Source organism: Sus scrofa, chromosome 1, assembly GCF_000003025.6.
Source record: "Sus scrofa isolate TJ Tabasco breed Duroc chromosome 1, Sscrofa11.1, whole genome shotgun sequence".
NCBI classification, from domain to species: Eukaryota; Metazoa; Chordata; class Mammalia; order Artiodactyla; family Suidae; genus Sus; species Sus scrofa.
In genome coordinates this window covers 49,177,804-49,197,403 of record NC_010443.5, presented here as the reverse complement: position 1 = coordinate 49,197,403, position 19,600 = coordinate 49,177,804, and the positions used below count along the sequence as shown (strand labels likewise).

At 33.5% G+C, this 19,600-nt stretch overlaps 1 protein-coding gene across 9 annotated transcripts in view; it reads right to left on the bottom strand.

Moving 5' to 3' along the window:
* Nucleotides 1-19,600, bottom strand: part of ADGRB3 (adhesion G protein-coupled receptor B3) — a 733,899-nt gene that overhangs the window by 422,380 nt on the left and 291,919 nt on the right. For 8 of the 9 annotated variants that reach the window (XM_021072848.1, XM_021072838.1, XM_021072869.1 and 5 more), the window contains 2 exons: nucleotides 7,467-7,577; nucleotides 1,344-1,505 (listed from right to left, as the gene is read on the bottom strand). In XM_021072848.1, coding sequence (XP_020928507.1) covers nucleotides 1,344-1,505; nucleotides 7,467-7,577 — 273 coding nt within the window. The remainder of the gene's footprint in view (nucleotides 1-1,343; nucleotides 1,506-7,466; nucleotides 7,578-19,600) is intronic. The other variant, XM_021072859.1, reaches the window with a different exon arrangement.

The following is a 19,600-nucleotide window of genomic DNA, read 5'->3' as shown; positions in this document are numbered from 1 at the left end:
CTTGTGGCAACACTGGATCCCCAACCTACTGAGTGAGGCCAAGGATGGAACCTGAATCCTCATGAATACTAGTCGGACTGGTTTCTGCTGAGCCATGATGGGAACTTCTGTCTTTTCTTTTATTGTGATTAAAAAATATCGAATGGAAAACTCACCAACTAAACTAGTTTTAAGTGTACAATTTAACAGTGTTAAGTATAGACATAGTGTTGGGAAACAGGTCTCCAGAAAATTCTCATCCTGCAAATCAAAACTCTATACCTATGAAAAAACTCCTCCAAATTGATTTTGAATAGGTTGCCCTTGCCCCTTCTGGGAAATTGGGACTACACTTGCCCTTCTCCCATGGCGCCCACTCTGTACTCTTGCTTTTAGCAACTGCAGACTCAGACTTTTCTGGAAACAGAACTTGCTAGAAGACTGAAGCCCGTTTTACCAGATGAAAGGCAGCTGCAGTACCAGCCCCCTTCTCTGTGACCACCTCATTCCAGAGACCTCTGGAAGGGCCTAAATGCCAGTCCATTGGTGTGCTACAGTGACCAATAAGTTTGCACCACCCACCCGCCAAATGGGTGAGCAGAAATATAAATCTGGAGATTCACAGGATCATATGCTTTGGACTTCTTGAAAGCAAGCCCAGAATCCTTTTAGTACTTTACAATGAAAGCCAGCAGTCTGAGAGAGAGAAATGCCTATAATACGTGTGTATGCATCAACTGAGAAAAAAAATGTTGATGTAACACGGAAAATCTGAGCAAGCTATTATGCTATGCTTCATTTAACATGAAAGATCTTTTTTTTTCCCATTAGACACTAAGTTTACAAAGCAGAGAGGATGATTCTGATGAGGGCAGCCACTTGAATGAAATAAACTAACAGAAAGTCCTTCGGCCAGGGGCACTATTTTCTCTGATAGGGTCAAATAAATGGTAGGAATATAGCTGATGCCTTAAAGGCTATATCAACCATTGCCTTAAACAGTTGGCACTGATCACATTTCTAGTACACTGGCAAATTTCACTATTCCCCCAATATTCAATTGGACATTTTCACCACCTTAAATCAGGAAACATATTTGAACCTTAAATACCATCAGAAACAAATAGAAAAATTTCAAGCTTATAGTTGCAGTGGGTAGAAAGTCACTTATGTAATTTCTTGACTGCTCTGAAAGCAGACATAATCACATAAATTATAAAATTTCACAGTTGAATAAAAATTACACTTATCCGCTCTAATTAAAATGCCTAGATCCATTTTCATATGAAAATAACAAATTGTTCCAAATGCGTAGCATGACACAATTCAATAACATCCACAGTTGTAGTTGCTGCTAACACTACCTGGACAGAGGGCAGTGTTATTGCAAACCCTTGATTCTCTTAATGGGCCGCTGCAGTGTGTCCCGTAAGGTGATACACAAGTTCTGGTTCGCACCTGCGACCCTTGACCACAAGTAACTGAGCATGTGCTCCACTGGGACCACTCTTCCACACCAGATTCACCTGTGTGCAAGACAACAAATAAACATGAAATACTGTCTTGAATATTCATTTAGTAAACATTGTATCAAACTGACATTATGACATGCAAGAATAATTTAAATGTAAGATATGACAGTACATCAAAGGTACACGAAAACATTTTCAAGAAAAATAAATTTAAAGAGAGATACATAATACACTGATGCAAGGTCCAAGTTAGCCATAACCTTTTAGCAAGACTCCGCTTCACAAATCCACTGTGCTATGGATGCTATGAAAGGACCAGTCAGCATTTTTTAGCAAGAATGATTGTTGAAGTGATTCTTTTCAAGCCAATCTAAGGTTTTGTGCTTTGATGGAAGAGGAAACAAAACGTATTGCTAAATTTACTCTGGCTTTGGTGAGCAGGACTATATTGATGTGTTCTTCCCCAGTCCTTTGTTGCGTAATCTCCTTTCTAATGTTGGATGAGGCAGAGCTCTAGTAGTTTGAGCATATCTAGTTTTTAGTGTGTTGAACACTGACATTTATAATTTATTCCTGGTGCAATTCTTACTTTTTCATTTTATGACAGCTATTTATTTTGTGATAATTTGTTTAAAAAACATTCTGCTCACATTTTTCCCCATGATGATCTATAGTAGAGAAGTAATTTCTATTTGAAATGAATGAAAATTCCTCAGTGATTTCTATTAATTCAATATAAAACTAAAATTTACTAAAAAATAGGGCCTTAAACAGTCAGTGAATGTCTGAATTCATTAATTTTCTTGGAGTAAGCATCATAATGAAACTACATCTAAATTCAGTTATTATCTAAAGTCACAGACCAAGGAGACTTAAAGTTAAGAATTTCTAAAACCACTGCAAAGGGCTTCTAATTCTATTCTGGGATGGTGTTCAGGATATATTTTTAACACTGATTTCAAAATTTGCCATTGCTTTTCTCCAAATACCAAATTGGGCTATTTACCTACTAGCAGGAACTACTTAAATTAACCCTTTATTTGTTGAAATAGTTTACTTCTGCTTCAGTTAGTCAAGTGTTTCTGAAAACTTTGCATTACTGACTATATAAATCAAGGAGCAGTTATATTTTATAGATTCTATCTAGAATTTGCCTGTGGGATAGAATTCGAAGGATAGAGTATGATAATCCGTTTGTCCACCTTTTTTGGAAAGGTTAGTAAATGACTTAAAAATTACTTGCAGTGCAACTCAAGGCAGCTGGTCCACAGGTTTGGACTCCAGGACAGAAGGAGTTTGGACCAGAGAGTAACTCAATTTGCAGATTTTTTCACTAAGTTCTTTATCAAAAAAAAAAAAAAAAAGTCAGCTGAAATAAAACATGTTTGTGATAAAGTAGTTCAAGTTACATTCTGGTGTAAGCTTCTTATCTCCTTGTGGGCCCATGACAACTAGGTCACAGTCAAGTGCAGGTCCACCAACCATACTTCGTGTAGCAGTCTTAGGAAGGATTTGCTCTTGTATTGGTCTGCATTATGCACCCAAAGGTGTAAATAAAATAATGCATTTATAACTGAATATATATCATAAGGGCACAGACAGTGGTAACTGGGATGACATATTATATTAAATGGGACTTTTTTCAGTATTGTGATCAATATTTGTCCTTGTAATACTATATACATCACCCTTGATTTTTTCAGTATTTTTTGCCTGTACTAATTTATATATAACCTATCCATAGAAATGTTATTGGATGACCATTTGAATAATATTTAAGCTATGCCTCTTAGTGTATTCTTTTACATTAATGAATACTCTATCAAGAATAAAATCATTATTTTAGAAACCTAGCAAAAGGACAATGGTTTAAAAAGTATCTACACATATGTGCATATGTGCACATATATATATATTTAGCAGTGAAAATTTTAAGCTTAAAGTTGGCGGAAATATAATGTAAAATTTTTCTTATGATATTTCAGCCTATGTTTGTGATGAGATTAAGTGAAGTAAAAATATTATGGTTGAATGTTATTCATTAAAAGCCAGAAGACTTTGAACATTGTGAATTCTGTAATAAGTAAAATGATAAAGGTTATGAATATAATTAGTTCTAGTTTTCCACAAAAGCATTGCATTGTTATGATGGCAGGAAAGAAAAAAGCTGTAATTAGACTGAGCAATGAATCAGGATCAAGAACTATTTTTAAGTGTCTTTCTGAACAAATATTTAAAAATTTGAGTTGCTTCTAAATGTATGCTGCTGCAATGATGTTGAAGAGGCTAGGGCAGTGATGGTCATGAGGGGCTGATAATCAGTGTTTGGAAATGGCTTTCTTCAATCTCTTTGAAACTGATGGTTCATCTTGTTGATCAAAAAACCAAAATAAATAAATAAATAAATAAAATATATATATGGCTTTCAAATTATGAATCAAATTTTGCCAAAATACTACTGAAATGACCTTGTTATATCTCGATTTATAGATTCAAGTGACATTTCTACTAAATAGTTATAATTTCCATGCTGCCACTTCCTTATCCCAAAAAAGCTTTCATGCTATTCTTGTCAAGCACATTAGGGCATTCAGAGAAATACCTTATAAGAAAGATGCTTTGTAAAAAAATTCACCAACATAGTAAAAATAGTGAAGTATAACATAAAGTATACTATTTTTAATCTGGGTGTCTTTGGAGATACCACAAACTAATTTGGTTCCTTGTAACTAAGAAGGCATATAACACACATCATGGAGAAGGATTCAGTATCTAAGGTACTCTTAAGGCTCTTGATTCTGACACAAAACATGAAAGGAAACTGGAAAAGCAATTAAAGTCAGAAGATCTGTGTTTAATAGAAAGCTACTGCATATTAGCTCTGTGACCTTGAGAAAGTCACTTTATTTCTCTGAACTTCTCAATAAAGTGGTTAATACATCTCTCTCAAAGCCAATGTGTGACAATTAAATGAGGTAATGTATGAGGGTACATTTTAATCTTTAAACAAAATATTAATATAAGATGTTGCTAGTATGTTAAAATCATGAAATTAGAAATGCACTTATAATTTTATTTTTTCTCTTTTAGATAACATGTTATGTTTTACAAATCCATACTATTTTCTCCAGTGAAATAAAGACTACTTCCTTAAACATGTTTATAAGATCATTTGATAACTATGATGTTGGAAAGCAACAGTAAGTGTAATTAAGATGTCTTAAGCCATCTTACTGGTATTTAATTTAGATGTCTCTATTACATATCAATATCTTATCACTGAGTTTCTTTTCCATTGACTATAAACACAACTGTGTGCTAGGCTATTTTAGCACTTTACATGTATGTCCAAACTAGCCTAGCTTTGTTACCAAACTGACCAAAATGATCAAGTTATTTTGATAAAGTAATGCTACTTTACTAAACATTACTCTTCTAAAAAAAAGCTCCACTCTCATTATTACTTTATTACTAGTTTGTTTTTAAATACAGGGTTGACTGGTCACATTGATTGAAGAGGCTAGGTTACTCATTTTGAAAAGTAATTCTTAAATTATAAAGTCTGATATCTTCTGCTTTGTCTTGCCTCATGATTAATATAAAATATATTATATTGTGTTTTATTATTCAATTTAATCTCTACTGCATCATTTTTTGCCCTATAATTAATGTTATTGCTGTTTATATGTAACAGTCATTTCTTGGTTTAAAAGACAAATAGAAAAGTTGTATAAATAAAATAATTTGGGGGGAAATTTTTTTTCCTGGGGGAAATTTTAATTAATTATTGTGTGACACTTAGATGTATTATTTAGACTATTTAGCACCTAAAGAAAGTATAATATCATAAAATATTTAAGGAAAAAAATCCTTTCTTTTTAGCTTTACAATTGCTTCATGTCAAATTATGTATTTTTAAAACTACTTAAATAATGCAGCTTCCAGTCTTTTATAAATATCATAATTTAAATTTAAAACAAGTCCTTTCCCTGTATTTATATTTGCCTATACTGTCTTTAGTTTAACATGAAATAATAAATATGTATTCATCAATTCAAGATCCAATCAATATTTTCAGAAATTTAATTTTGAAGTTCATTGACTTTTCTGACATTGTTAACAATATGGGGAAATAGTTTCAAAGCTCCTCAAGAATCAGTTTAATAAGCATTTCATCTATTTAACCAAATCATGTGTTACTATATATTATATACAATGTGGGGGAAATAAAAAGTAACTTAAAAGAGAAATTAGTAATTCCTCACTAAGAGAACACAACGTTCCTTGTGATTTGAATTCTAAAAAAATTTCTGCCTGAAAACTCTGAATTCTCTTGGTATGTATGATAAGCAAATCCAAAAACTGATTTTATATAAAAACTCCAGGCCGAATTGCATAATATTTATGCATAAACTAATTTTTCTATATTATTGGAAATTTAAAACTATGGTTCACCATTTCACCATGAAGTCACCCCAATTTTAAGGAATTTCAGTAAACCAATGTATGCCACCTCTTTGCAAAAAGTCAGGACACCTCTAATCTTACAGAAGTGCCCCATGACATGGGGCAGGAAGGAGGATGGGTAGTCAGCCCATGCTATGCATTATTGAGAGTCGAACATCCTCTAATCTTGGGTCAATAGTTGAGATTTTTTTGCTCCCTGTAAGGGAGAAAAATACATTTAGAAATTAGAAAATTTGCCTGAATCTGGTAATGCACTTTGGGGTATGTTTAATCAAATAGTAAAAATATAAATCACCTTTTCTTAAATAAGAAGGTACACAAAAAGCAATCCAGAAAAGCAAGTTTCCTTTATTTCTAGATTTGCCTGCAACATACATTTTTAAAAAGCTAAAAATGTGCCCTTAATGTAGAATTTATTCCAAACATTCTTCCTGTTCTGAGAGTTCTTTGACCTACTTTGCAACTAATGTAGTGAAATTGCTACTCACTCATTACCAAGAGCACAATTCACTAAATTTATTTTTTAAGTTGTAGATTCAAGTTTAGTGTTATGAATAAATATTATCTTAAGAATACATGAACTAAAGGAAATAGTCCTTCAAGATAATTCCTTCAGATAATCAGTCTGAATGTCATGACAAAAAGCCTGTCATGTACTTGAAACTTCTGTATTTATGGTTAAACACATCATCTGGATTTGAATGTCTAACACTTTATGAAGACAGATAAAACTGTTAGTTTGCAATTTCCTAAAATAAAAGTTACAGTTGCAAATGTTCCTAACATAGTTTAATCATGTTTTCATTTGAGAACGTTCTACATGCAAAGAGACAGAATTATAGGCCATTTATTATGATGAGCCAAAATAGGAATGCATCTATTTATTTATATCTATTTGGGGTGTACTCAAAAGTAATATAATTCTTCAAGATTAAAAATGTTATAAGTCAAAAAGTCATTTGATATTGTTGATATTTAATTATTTGGAGTGTATTACAGCTTACTAATAATGGCTGTCAACTTTTTATTATTTAGCTTAAATAACAAAACTCTCTTTCCAAATTAAAAATACTAAATTCCAAAAAAAGTTTTAACTAATTGCTATGCATTTTAACAATCAATTAATATTTATATGATGCATGACATTGAAAAATTATTTAACATATTAAATGTTGTTTCATCATCTAAAATCCTACTTAAAATTTTAATTTTGAAAAGTCCTAAAATAATCAACCATTGATGAAATAACTTTGTTAACTTTCTTTAAAAGTTTAATGATACATTTTAAGTAGTTAACATAAGTAAATAATAATATGCAAATCCTAAATGTCCCACACTGAAAGCAAAATAAATCTTACACATTTTTTGTGCACTTTTCAGTTCACAGCTACTTCATTTATGGACTTTAACTGGTGACAAAAAAAAAAAAATGGCTCAAAAAAATATCAGCTCCAAAAACTGACAAATGTGCAGCAAAAGATTATGAAAACATGCAGTGGCTTCATTAAATTAACAACAATAGATAGAAAAATGTAACTAACGTATTACCAGTTTGTGCCATAAATTTAGCAGCATCAGCTTGTTCCTGAGGGACCCTTTTTTCATGAACAGATCGAGGTCGCTGACTTTTAATTGTATGATCTCCCATCATTCCAAATTCTAAAGACAGAATAAAGGTATATGAAAGCTCGTGTGTAGACATTTCTCATAAATTACATCACTGTCTCATGCAATATGTTCCTACACAGACCTAAAAGTTACTGATTAAATTCACAATTCTAAGTTTTCTCGGCTGATCTGGTTGGTTTCTAAACTCAAGTCAAAAAAGCTACAAACAAGAACAAGGTTTCAAGAAACAATAATAACAGTCAATGAAATGACACATCAGGTTTTAAGTCAGCTTAATTAACAGGAGTAGTGTACTCTCTTCTGATATGTTGTGAAGCAATACATCAGAAAAAATACAACCACAGTGTTAACTATTGTTTTTCAGAGTCAGAATCCTGACTGCATAACAGAATCAGTTATGCTGATTCACTGAATCAGTAATCACCCCCACAAGCTTTTCAGCACTTTTCTTAAGGAATGAGTAATGCTGCAGCCTAGCTTACCTAAGGTAAACATTCACTTGATAGACTATCTTTCCAAAGATGAAGTTGCCCTTGGTGTCTTCAAAAGGTCATAGGAAATGGCACCTGAAATACCACTCATTCTTTCCTGCCTTGTGCCCAAATAATTCCTCACTCCTTTTCTAACCACATGGAAGAGAGTGTTTTTTCTTAAAAGTTATGTTTAGGAAAGTGAATGATTCCAGTTTTCTGTTATTTAATCCTTTAAAAGTATTCCTCCTAGGAAAGAAAAAAGATAATCTGGACCTATCTCAGAGACAGATAGGGGAGAGAGAAATCAATTTGAACAAAAGAATAAATTCCTGGAGTTCCTGCAGTGGCTCAGTGGTAAGGAACCCAACTAGCATCCATGAGGACATGGGTTCAATCCCTGGCCTTGCTCAGTGGACTAAGGATCCGATGTTGCTGTGAGCTGTGGTGTAGGTTGCAGACGTGGTTTGATTCTGGTGTTGCTGTGACTGTGGTGTAAGCCGGCAGCTACAGCTTTGATTCAACCCCTCACCTGGGAACTTCCATGTGCCATGGGTGTGGCCCTAAAAAAAAAAGGATTCCACATAATATATTTTTAAAAATCCATATGCTTCAAATTCTGCAAGAATCCATCTTATTTCACTGTTACTGTAAAATAATTTTAATAAAACCAAAGCCTAATGAGTAAAGTGGTTGGTTCTAGCTCAAGGAAGTGAGGGTGGGGAAGGGCACTGCTGATGGGCAGGGGTCAGTGGCGCTCCCTGCTAAAGAAAAGACATTGTTGGGCCCTTAAGACCAGGTCTTCTACACGTGACAAAGATGACTGGGTAAAATATGTTCTAATGACAGTGTGGTTGTAATGCTAGAACTAAAAATGTCAGCATTTGGGAATGGTGACATTGTTTTAGCTTTTCCCATCAATCTTTAAAAAAATCTTTTGCTAAAATATTACAACTTACTTTGTGCAATTAAGCAGTCTGTATCTGCAACTCTGATCTGTTATGTAAGGAAAAAACATTAGCATGTTTTTGTCCACGCTGGCAGATTTCCTCATAAATATTAAAGTATGGCACCTGACAGACTGACTTGTCAGAAGTCTTTTCCAGATATTCTACCAAAGAGAACATCCCCAAAATTTGAGAATTCTAAATGTGTTTGTTTTTTTGTCGGTTTAGATAATATCCAAGGCAAGAAATGGAAACTTTCATAAAGTGTCAGTTGGTTTAATCTTATAAAATCCATCACTGTTTTCCATCACTGCTCACATCCTTTCATTTCATTCATTTATGTGTATGTTCTGTGCTACCCAAACCATATTTCATTCTGCTAATAAGAAGTGTTTAATCACATAGCATTTAATGATTCTGGAAACTGGCTGCTTAGAACATGTATTTCTATACACTTATGCACTATCTTATATTTTAAAATATTATATATAACTGAACATTTTTTGGATCTTAAAGAGCAAAAGAAATGTAGTAGTAATTTTTATTAAGAGTATGCTTTACCTTCTGTCCTCTTGAATTTATCATTTAAATTGTGTATATGTAGTGTCTATCACTTAGGGCATTTGAGTCAGAGACATGAACTTAATTAAGCTGGAGGCTCTGATGCTTACACTAAGGTAGTTTTGGCATCCAGAGAGCAAAGGACATCAAGAGAAATAATTCCATGCCTACAACTTCCTAACTACTAGGTAGCTTTATTATCTGTTCTGGTGGAAGGTAGTATTTCCACGTAGTAGCAGTCTAATAGCCTGCAATTTGTTTTCTAAGGAAAAACAGTTTACCATGCAGGGAATATAATACAGAAATTTAGGGGAGAGGATGTCAGTTGACACTGCTGAGATCATTTTAAAAGTGTCATATTCAATTTTTAATGACTTCTGAAATTTAAATGAAAGTAAAAAATTTATCTTTTAAAATAAGAATATTTCAGTGAAGTATTTAAATTACTAGCTGGAATGTGACTAAAGTCTCTCAAATATATTTATATATATAACAAAGTAAATTTCAATAGTTTTAGTCACTTCTGGTTATCAATAATCAATGCTATATGAGCATTAAGTACTATACCTTATCATAGGTCTCATGATTCAAGAAATTCTTCAATGGACTTGATTACATATTTTTTAAACAACCAAAAGTTAAAAATGAAATCGTTGATTATTGCTATCAATATAATTTATCTGAAGAATTACTTTTAAAAACTAAAATTAATATGAGGCTCTGATGTAGCTAAATTCCCTGTAAGACAGAAGACATGGCAACAATTTATTCCTCTTTCTCAGATGGAAAAGCAACACTATGGTGGTATTTTTTTTTTTAATGTTCTAAACTATTGTTTCAGACCTAAAACAATCCTGATTGGTAGGTGAAACATGTAAACTATTATATAATCAAGCGAGATTCTTTTGCCAATGTTTATGTCCCAAGTGTTTGAAAAAAAGTCTTTGTTTAAAGGTTGTTACTAGTAGTAAGACTGAACAACAAACATGATTCCATTCATGTTGCACAATGGAATACTTTCAAAATATTGGTGTCCTCTTTCATGATGATATTTCTTTTCCACTTCTAATGAAAATAAAGGCCAATTGCATCATACCAACTTAGAGAAAAACAAGCTATTACCTTCTCTATTTTTCCCTTACTTGGTGAATGTGAGTTGAGGTAAACTTTTAGTGTGTTATGCCTTCTGAATAATATAAGTTATTTATGGTTGTTGGTTCATATTCCAATGATTCTGAGTTGGCAAAGATCACATACTACATTAGTTACACAGGAAAAATAGCATAGCCAAATTAAAAGATGGTCTGCTTTGGAGAAAGCAATGAAAAGCAAGTTATGAAATCAAATGAAGTAATGTACAGCATAATGTTGTGTATGTACATATGATCCATGGCTTATGAGAATACAGGGTTATTTCCTATATCTTTATGTTGATGGTGTCAATGAACGGGTGGGTAAAATAACTGTGTTTATGTATAAAACTCATATGGCTTTCGTATTTAGCCATATTGTCTCATACACATTCTTTTACTGTGCTTCTTAATAAAAAAGCAGTAATTTCTGGAAGTGAAATACAATCACAGTCACAGGAAATAAAGGTTTTAAAAAGCTGTTGCTTGAAGTATTATACTTTTATGTCCTTTCTCCCCTACCCAGGAATATTCTAAGTAAATCGTTAAGAAAAAAAATACACTTGAAAACTGACTCTGGGACCGCCAATTGTCAGTTATGAAATTTTTGTCTGGAAATCAAGCACTATAATAGTGAGAAGTCATCAAAAAGGTAAAACAGGAGTTCCCGTCGTGGCGCAGTGGTTAACGAATCCGACTAGGAACCATGAGGTTGAGGTTCGATCCCTGCCCTTGCTCAGTGGGTTAACGATCCGGCGTTGCCATGAGCTGTGGTGTAGGTTGCAGATGTGGCTCGGATCCAGCGTTGTTGTGGCCCTGGTGTAGGCCAGTAGCTTCAGCTCAGGTTAGACCCCTAGCCTGGGAACTTCCATATGCCGTGGGAGCGGCCCAAGAAATGGCAAAAAGACAAAAAGAAAAAAAAAAAAAAAAAAGGTAAAACACACACATATCCATTTGTTATTTTACCATGTGCTTATTCTTCAATGTATGGGCAAGCAGAATAGCAGATTAATTTATATCAGTTATTATTGCAATCTACCCTGCAGTGTAAATATTAACCCACAATATTATCTCGCTTTCCTTACCATTTCCACAAAAACCATCCTAATCCACTATTGCTTCTCAAGAAACTCTCCAAGTTATGCTATGGCCAAATGGGACTCCTTTTGTCACAGAAATGGTCAAGACCATGCACCCTTTCTCTTATTTTCCTCCACTTGAAACACCTGCTTTTCTAGCCATGCCTGCAATAAAGCCCTCTTCTAATCCACCTGCAAAGGCACCACCTCTATGAACTAATCAACCAATCGGAATCGGCTTCTGTCTGTTTTAACTTCTGTTTTGATTTGTATCAATAGTGTACTTTTAACTATTAGTTTTCTTATTCCCCCCTACTAGATTACAAACTTCTATGACAAGGAATTATGACTTCTGAGTTTTAAAATCACCTCCTGCTTTGCACATAGCTGGTTTTCAATATTTATTCTATAAATTAATTTCATGCTAAGTATTGTTTCTCCAAAATGCAAATTTCTAGCTGTCTAGAACCATTTCTGTAACTTGCTTGGTGAACAGTTCAATGGGGAAAAAATAAAATTCTTAATGAAGTACTTAAAAGTTAGTTATGGGAGTTCCCGTCATGGAGCAGTGGAAACGAATCTGAATAGGAACCTTGAGGTTGAGGGTTCAATCCCTGGCCTCACTCAGTGGGTTTAGGATCCGACATTGTCGTGAGCTGTGGTGTAGGTTGCAGAGGCGGCTCAGATCCCATGTTGCTGTGGCTCTGGCATAGGCCGGCAGCAACAGCTCTCATTAGACCCCTAGCCTGGGAACCTCCATATGCCGCTGGTGCAGCCCTGAAAAGACAAAAAAAAAAAAAAAAAAAAAGTTAGTTACATATGACTAGGTAGGATGTTCAACATTTCTTTTGTCAACAAAGTTTACTATCGAAAAATATATTTAGGTTTTTTTTTAAATAACTGAAACATTACTTCATCTAAAATCTAAATCTCACTACCCTAAGAAAAAGTTTAATGTCCTGAAGCAATGCTTGATTTTTGTCAATAAACATTTATTAATAATTTATTGTATTAGGTACTTAAAATTACAAAGATCAGTAAGAAAGTCTCTGATATTCTCACAGCCAAGAAAATCCATTAAACATGGCCTGGTCCTTTCAAATACATAAAATTATTCATCTTAATCAAAATATTAAGCTACACATATAAATTATTAAATTTGTTCATTTATTTTTACATTTATTGGAAATAGAGTTGGCACACTATTATACATGCAAATCCTTTTGTGTGCATAAGATAGCTAGGAGATGTATAGATGGTGACGAGGAGACAGATCACCAGTTATTATGATATCCTTCTGTATTCTTAGATTTTTTTAAAACACACTTTGAAATGTGACTAGACTTAAAAATTATAATCTCTTACTCACAAACGATTTGTTGAGTGCCTATCTTAGAGCTTTATGAAAACATAGAGCTGATTGGGGAAAAGACTATATTATCTTTTGGAGTCTGTATTATCAAAGACATTTCTAAAACTGGCATAAACTATTGGAGGCAGGAAATTTTAAAATGAGACATCATTAACTGAAATTATAAAGGATGTTGGTTAAGAAATAATTTACAGTTACTTGTAGTAATTTCATTTTCCCAAAGAATCAAACAGGAATAGGATAAGTGGATAAAATCAATTTCTAAAGAATTAATTCAAGAATCACAGTTATAAAATAGGTATCAGGAAATACTTAAATAAAATAAATTTTGAGGAAATAAAACATTAGTATTAAGAAGTATTTAAAGTAAATTAATACATATTAAGAAATATTTGAAATCTGAGGAATCTATCATTAAAATTTGAAAGGTTAATTGATACCCTTTCCTTCAAATTATTTCCTGGTTTCATCACCATAATTAGATATTTGGTTATAGGCACCAAGAAGCTATTTATTATAATAATAACATAGAATCTTGCTTTTCAAGATACTCCCACAGGAATGCTTTTATTAGATAGTTGGCTATGACTCTGATAAGGAAATGGAAGATTGTATGGCACTTCTAAAATGGACAAAACATAGTATAGTGAAAGAGTATACTGCTAGGATGTTTACAGAAAATTTTTAAATGTTCAGATGTTTTCAATTAAGTTGTTAAATTATGAAATCCAGAATATTTAATAGAAGCAATTGCAAAATACATATATATATTCTTAGACAATGATGATACATTCTAATTTATTTTATTTTCAAAGAGAAACCTTGAAATAATTACAATTAATGATAGATTTTTGCAGATTTTCTCAAACGTACATTTGGAAATTATTTTACAGAACATCTTATCTAGAATGATTCCAGGACATTTAGGGTGTAAACCCTTAAATCATCATTTTTATACTTCTCTGTCTTACTTCTGGGAAATGCTAGTAAATTGGATTCATCGTTCCATGTAAGAAATCACCAATGTGTGAAATCATGAAGATATTATTTGTTAATGTTTCTTACATGTCATCCAATTGCATTTTGTGATTTCATATTTTTTTGAGATAACTATTGAATTTTTATAAACCGTCAGGAATGATGTGCTTGAAAAACACTGGTTGGTGATGAGTAAAATAAATTTAGAAGTACATAAATAATAAAATAATTCTACTGCCAATACTAAACTAGTAGTGTTTGTCTTTTCTTGTTGACCTTTATCCAAATTTAATTTAGCACATTAGGACATCAGTGAGAAGATAAGATGCTATGTATGCTGTGGACTCTAGCACCTTTTGCAAAGGACTAAAACCCTCTCACTATAAGATATGAATAATCTTATTGCTAAAGTGCCCCAATAAGATCTTAGAGAATCCGAGTTATAAGAAGGTGAACTGAGTTGTCCCTAGACAAAGCATTTCTGCATTTTCTTTTTTTTTTTTTTTTTTTTTTTTTTTTTTGTCTTTTGTCTTTTTGTCTGTTGTTGTTGTTGTTGCTATTTCTTGGGCCGCTCCCGCGGCATATGGAGGTTCCCAGGCTAGGGGTTGAATCGGAGCTGTAGCCACCGGCCTATGCCAGAGCCACAGCAACACGGGATCCGAGCCGCGTCTGCGACCTACACCACAGCTCACGGCAACGCCGGATCGTTAACCCACTGAGCAAGGGCAGGGACCGAACCCGCAACCTCATGGTTCCTAGTCGGATTCGTTAACCACTGCGCCACGACGGGAACTCCTCTGCATTTTCTTAATGAAAACAGTGCTTGTTTGCTTTCCCGCCAAGCCCTCTGACATGCAGAGAGAAGCAGGCCCACTGAAAATCTTTTAGGGCTTATGAAGAACCCTGGAAAATATCTGATTAAATGCAAAACATCTGTAGAGGTTTAAGAAGCAATGAGTGAGAAATCATGGTTTGATTTGAATTCTAGACTGATCACTTCAATTTAAGAACGGAGAGTAAACAGTGGGGAAACATAATTAGAGATTACTGTAATTGTCCATTTACAGCCATTTGTGATTGAGTAGAGAGTCAAGCTTGATGGATAGTTTACTGGCAGCTCCTAAGCTTGGGTAAGCAGATGGATTAGGTAAGAATCAGAAGGATACACAAAATACTGGCCAGTCTCAGCTTAATGCAGGTGAGTACATCTTTGCACCATTGAGTCCAAATTTTTAGCAACTAGAGGCATTTTCAATGTCCCAAAAATTTACAAGGAAAATATTTTATAAGAAAGCTTATGTTTAAAAAAGTGACACTTTTTAGTGCCATTTTTGATAAATGTGACCTTTATATATATATATATATGTGTGTGTGTGTATATTACATTATACATGCTGTATTATATATTATATTATATATGCTATAATATATTGAGAATGTTTAAGAAAAATGATTCCTCTATGACTTTTTAAATTAAGGCTCATATCCATATACGACATTTTAACTTGTAAAAGTTCAATTTCATTTACTATAACAGTACAGCACAGAATAACTTAACTTAAAGCAATGTCACTGTACACATACTCAGTGAAGGAAATAAGTTAATAAGATATTTTTAAAAATAATTGGAGAGTTCCCGTCGTGGTGCAGCAGAAATGAATCCAACTAGGAACCATGAGGTTGTGGGTTTGATCCCTGGCCTCGCTCAGTGGGTTAAGGATCCGGCATTGCCGTGAGCTGTGGTGTAGGTCGCAGAGGCAGCTCAGATCTGGCGTTGCTGTGGCTGTGGTGCAGGACGGCAGCAACAACTCCGATTAGACCCCTAGCCTGGGAACCTCCATATGCTACAGGTGCGTCTCTATAAATACAAAAAAAAGACAAAAATAAATAAATATATAAAATAAAATAATTGGTACATCCTAACTGAAAGTGAAAAGATTATATAAATGGTTGTTTGACCAAAACATATATATACATATGTATGTATATGTGTGTGTGTGTGTGTATATCTATATACACATAGCAGGTAATACATGAAATGACTGCTTTTTTTTTCATAAGGCATTGATATCTCTGAAACATCTTTATCACACTTAAATACATTCAATTGATTCACATGATCACAAGATTGCACCTGGAGGCAAAAAAAAAAGGAGAATTTCCTCTGTCTTTTCTTTTTTTTTGGCATATACTTGGCACATGGAAATTCCTGGGTAGAGACTGAATCAGAGCCACAGCTGCAACTTATACTGCAGCTATAGCAACACCAGATCCTTTAACCCACCAGCCAGGATGGGGGTCAAACCCCTACCTCCTCAGTGATTCAAGCCACTGCAGTAGGATTCTTAACCCACTGTCTCACAGTGAGAACTCTTCCTCTGTCATTTATGCTTTTCAACTTATCTGTTTTGTTTATACAGAATTTCTTCTTTAGAGAATCTATAAATATCAAAGAAAATAATTTAACTCATGTTTTACCATTTATCTATTGTTCTATTTCTACATTTTACTGATAGAATGTTTTATCTAAAGCAGTATCATTGTATAGATATTTACTGAAAGAAATATCAAAACTGACTTTCTTAATGAAAATGATTCCACTGAGACATACATGCATGTTTACAATAATTTCTAAAAATAACTATAATACTCTCTTAACTATTCCCTTAACTCTAGCTTATTTTTCAGGGCTAAATTAATACACATGGATAATATTTTTGGTATTTTTCTAAGATAAATTATTCTTACATTTAATTAACATATTCAAACTTTTTTTTATAAATTATCATTATTAGCATTGAAATCCTAGGGGCATTCTACAGAGAAAACTAAAACTGATTAGCCATTTCAAAGCAGTGCTTCATATACCTTAGATAGACAAGACCATTTAAACAAAGATGTACACTAAAGCTGAACGTAAAGGTTGAACAAATAAATGGGCAACCAGCAGATAAGCTCCTGTTTTACAGCATCATACATGAAATTCTCTTGAACTGCTTCCTCTTCTCACAAAAGGGGGTTATGGGAACATTGGTCTCTGAAGTCTTTTTAAGCTCCAAAATTGCATTATTTTTTCCCAAGTCAGCAGTTGGCCCATGAACAAATGTGCTGTCTCTCAGCAGACTCAGCAGATCCAGAGGCCCCAACCAAGCTTGCTGGGGTGTGTATGGACACAGAGTCACCAGAGATGAAGTAAAACATGGAGTTATAATTGCTTCTAAACCCTTTCTTAAGTCAATCAGTGTTGAACAGTTCATAAGATGCCTGTCTAGGCACTGAAGTAAGATTTACTTTGTGTGTGAGGTCTTTAGATTACATAATACTTATTTAAATGCTGTAGCCAGCATCCATGTTGGAGAGGGATTTTTTTTTTTATAACATAATACGCTTTCAACAGCATTTGAGAATGAATGAATGAAAAATTAAATGAGCACTTATTATATTCCAGATGGGATTATAGGCACCTGAGTTAATCATAATGAACAAAGCAGATAAAAGTTTGTTTTCGTGAGAGAAAATTTTATAGTTTTTCCTAGTCTGATATATAAGGCTTATAAAATCTTATACCAATATTAAATTTATTATCCAGCCCTTTGAAGCTTCTTTATAAGTGATCAAATATATATTTTTTCACATATTAATTACTTTTAGTTTTATTCTTTCATTCAAAAACTGCTTTAGATAAAACTAATGTAAGTTCATATCTCACCCATATAATTCAACAGAAATTGGTTAAGAGGATCATTCAGGTTAAAATATTTGACACAAAAGCCAGGTCACCATGTCCAAAAAATGTTGTGGTCCTATTGGTTTCTCTTGTATTATCTTCAGAGTCTTTCCTTTAAGTTTTAATTGCTTTTGCTATTCACTTATCTAGTCTCTATATACTGCATAAGAAAATGTTTGTTCTTTCTCATCCCATTCACTTATTGTAACATTTTATCTTTAAAATATTTTTATTTTTGTAAACTACCAAATAAGACAAAAATATACTTTGAATATCCCATTCCTCTCTATTTCTTATTGCCAGATGTTTACATTTATGTTGCCTTCAAAGGTTTGCTACCAGAGGAAAGCTCCATATAAGTGTTTTTACTGTGTGATAATGTTATATTCCCTCTCAAATATACTTCACAACAAATAGAGAAGAAAGAGAAAATGTTAGAAATGTTTTGGTCTATTTTCTATCAAAGTACAATATCCTTCTATACCCTGATTAGTGATTTCACTTGTCCAACTTCGCTTGATATTAATACTATTACTGCTGCCTTGTTCATACATTTGTCTGCTCCACTTTTTTCCATATATTTTCTACTCTTCAGGGTCATTTTTCTGTAAGCATATACCTTATACAAAACATGTATAGTCCCCCCATCTCATCTCTTCCTTTAAGTAGGATATTAAATTCAATGACATTTATATTTACTATAATGTTGAACTTATTTCTTCCATCTTATATTAGAGTTCTTCTTTGGCACATTTTCTTGCTGTTTCCTGATTTTTCCCCTTTAAAATATTTTTTTGGATTGATAGGAATTTTCACTGTCACATCTTTTTCTCTAGATATCCCTCTTCATTTATTCAAGTGCTATTCACTAATTTTCTCACATGTACTCACATAGATGCTTAAATTTATCAATATCTACAGTAAATCAATATCTATACTCTTTTCCAAACCAAGACAAAAATTGGAGTGTGTTATATCACTCATCCCTCTGTCTTAAAACTCATATATCATCCATTTCCAAATTACTGTACATTGTGCTGCAGTAATTAGACTTAACTATTAATGTCAGCAATTAGTCTATCAGTATTAATTTCTTAGATTTGTTTTTCATTTTGCACAGGTGTTTTTCATTTTTCTCACAAAGAAGGGTCAGCACTTGACTCATCTGGCCATCACACTTGAATGTTAGTGTGGGTAGACCCAGAAATTTAAGGTCAAGAAGTTTTTTTCTCATGGCGATAACTTTTATATCAAATGCCAGTATCCAGTGTTGCCTGTGGGATATCTTCTGGTAAGATAATCTGCTTTTCTCTCTGGAAGCCTTTTTTCATGATTTTTCTTTGTATTCCTGGAGTTTACCAACACACGTATAGACATGGGTCTTTCTCATTCCTCTTACTTAGTAAGACTACTTTCCATACAAGGACAAGTGCTTGAATGGGGCACAGAGCCCTTCTCTTCTGAGCCAAATTCCCTTTCCTTGGTTTCCTTCCATGTGTGGTGTGGAGGTTCCAAGTTACTCCATGCTGAACTCAGCTTCCATCTCAGCCCCTGTGTATCCACTAAGAGCTTCCTCTTAGAAAACTCAACCCCTGATTTCTGACTATTAAAGGGTAAGTGCAAAACAGATTACTTTCCATTTCATTCTCTGAACAGTTATCTTCCTTACTTACATAAACCTTTCAAAAGTGTATCCTCTAATTTCGTGCTTCCCACTCGCCCAATAATGTCAGACAATCTGACGCCAAGCCTCCTTCCCTGAATGAAACTTCTCTCTGGAAAGTCAGTT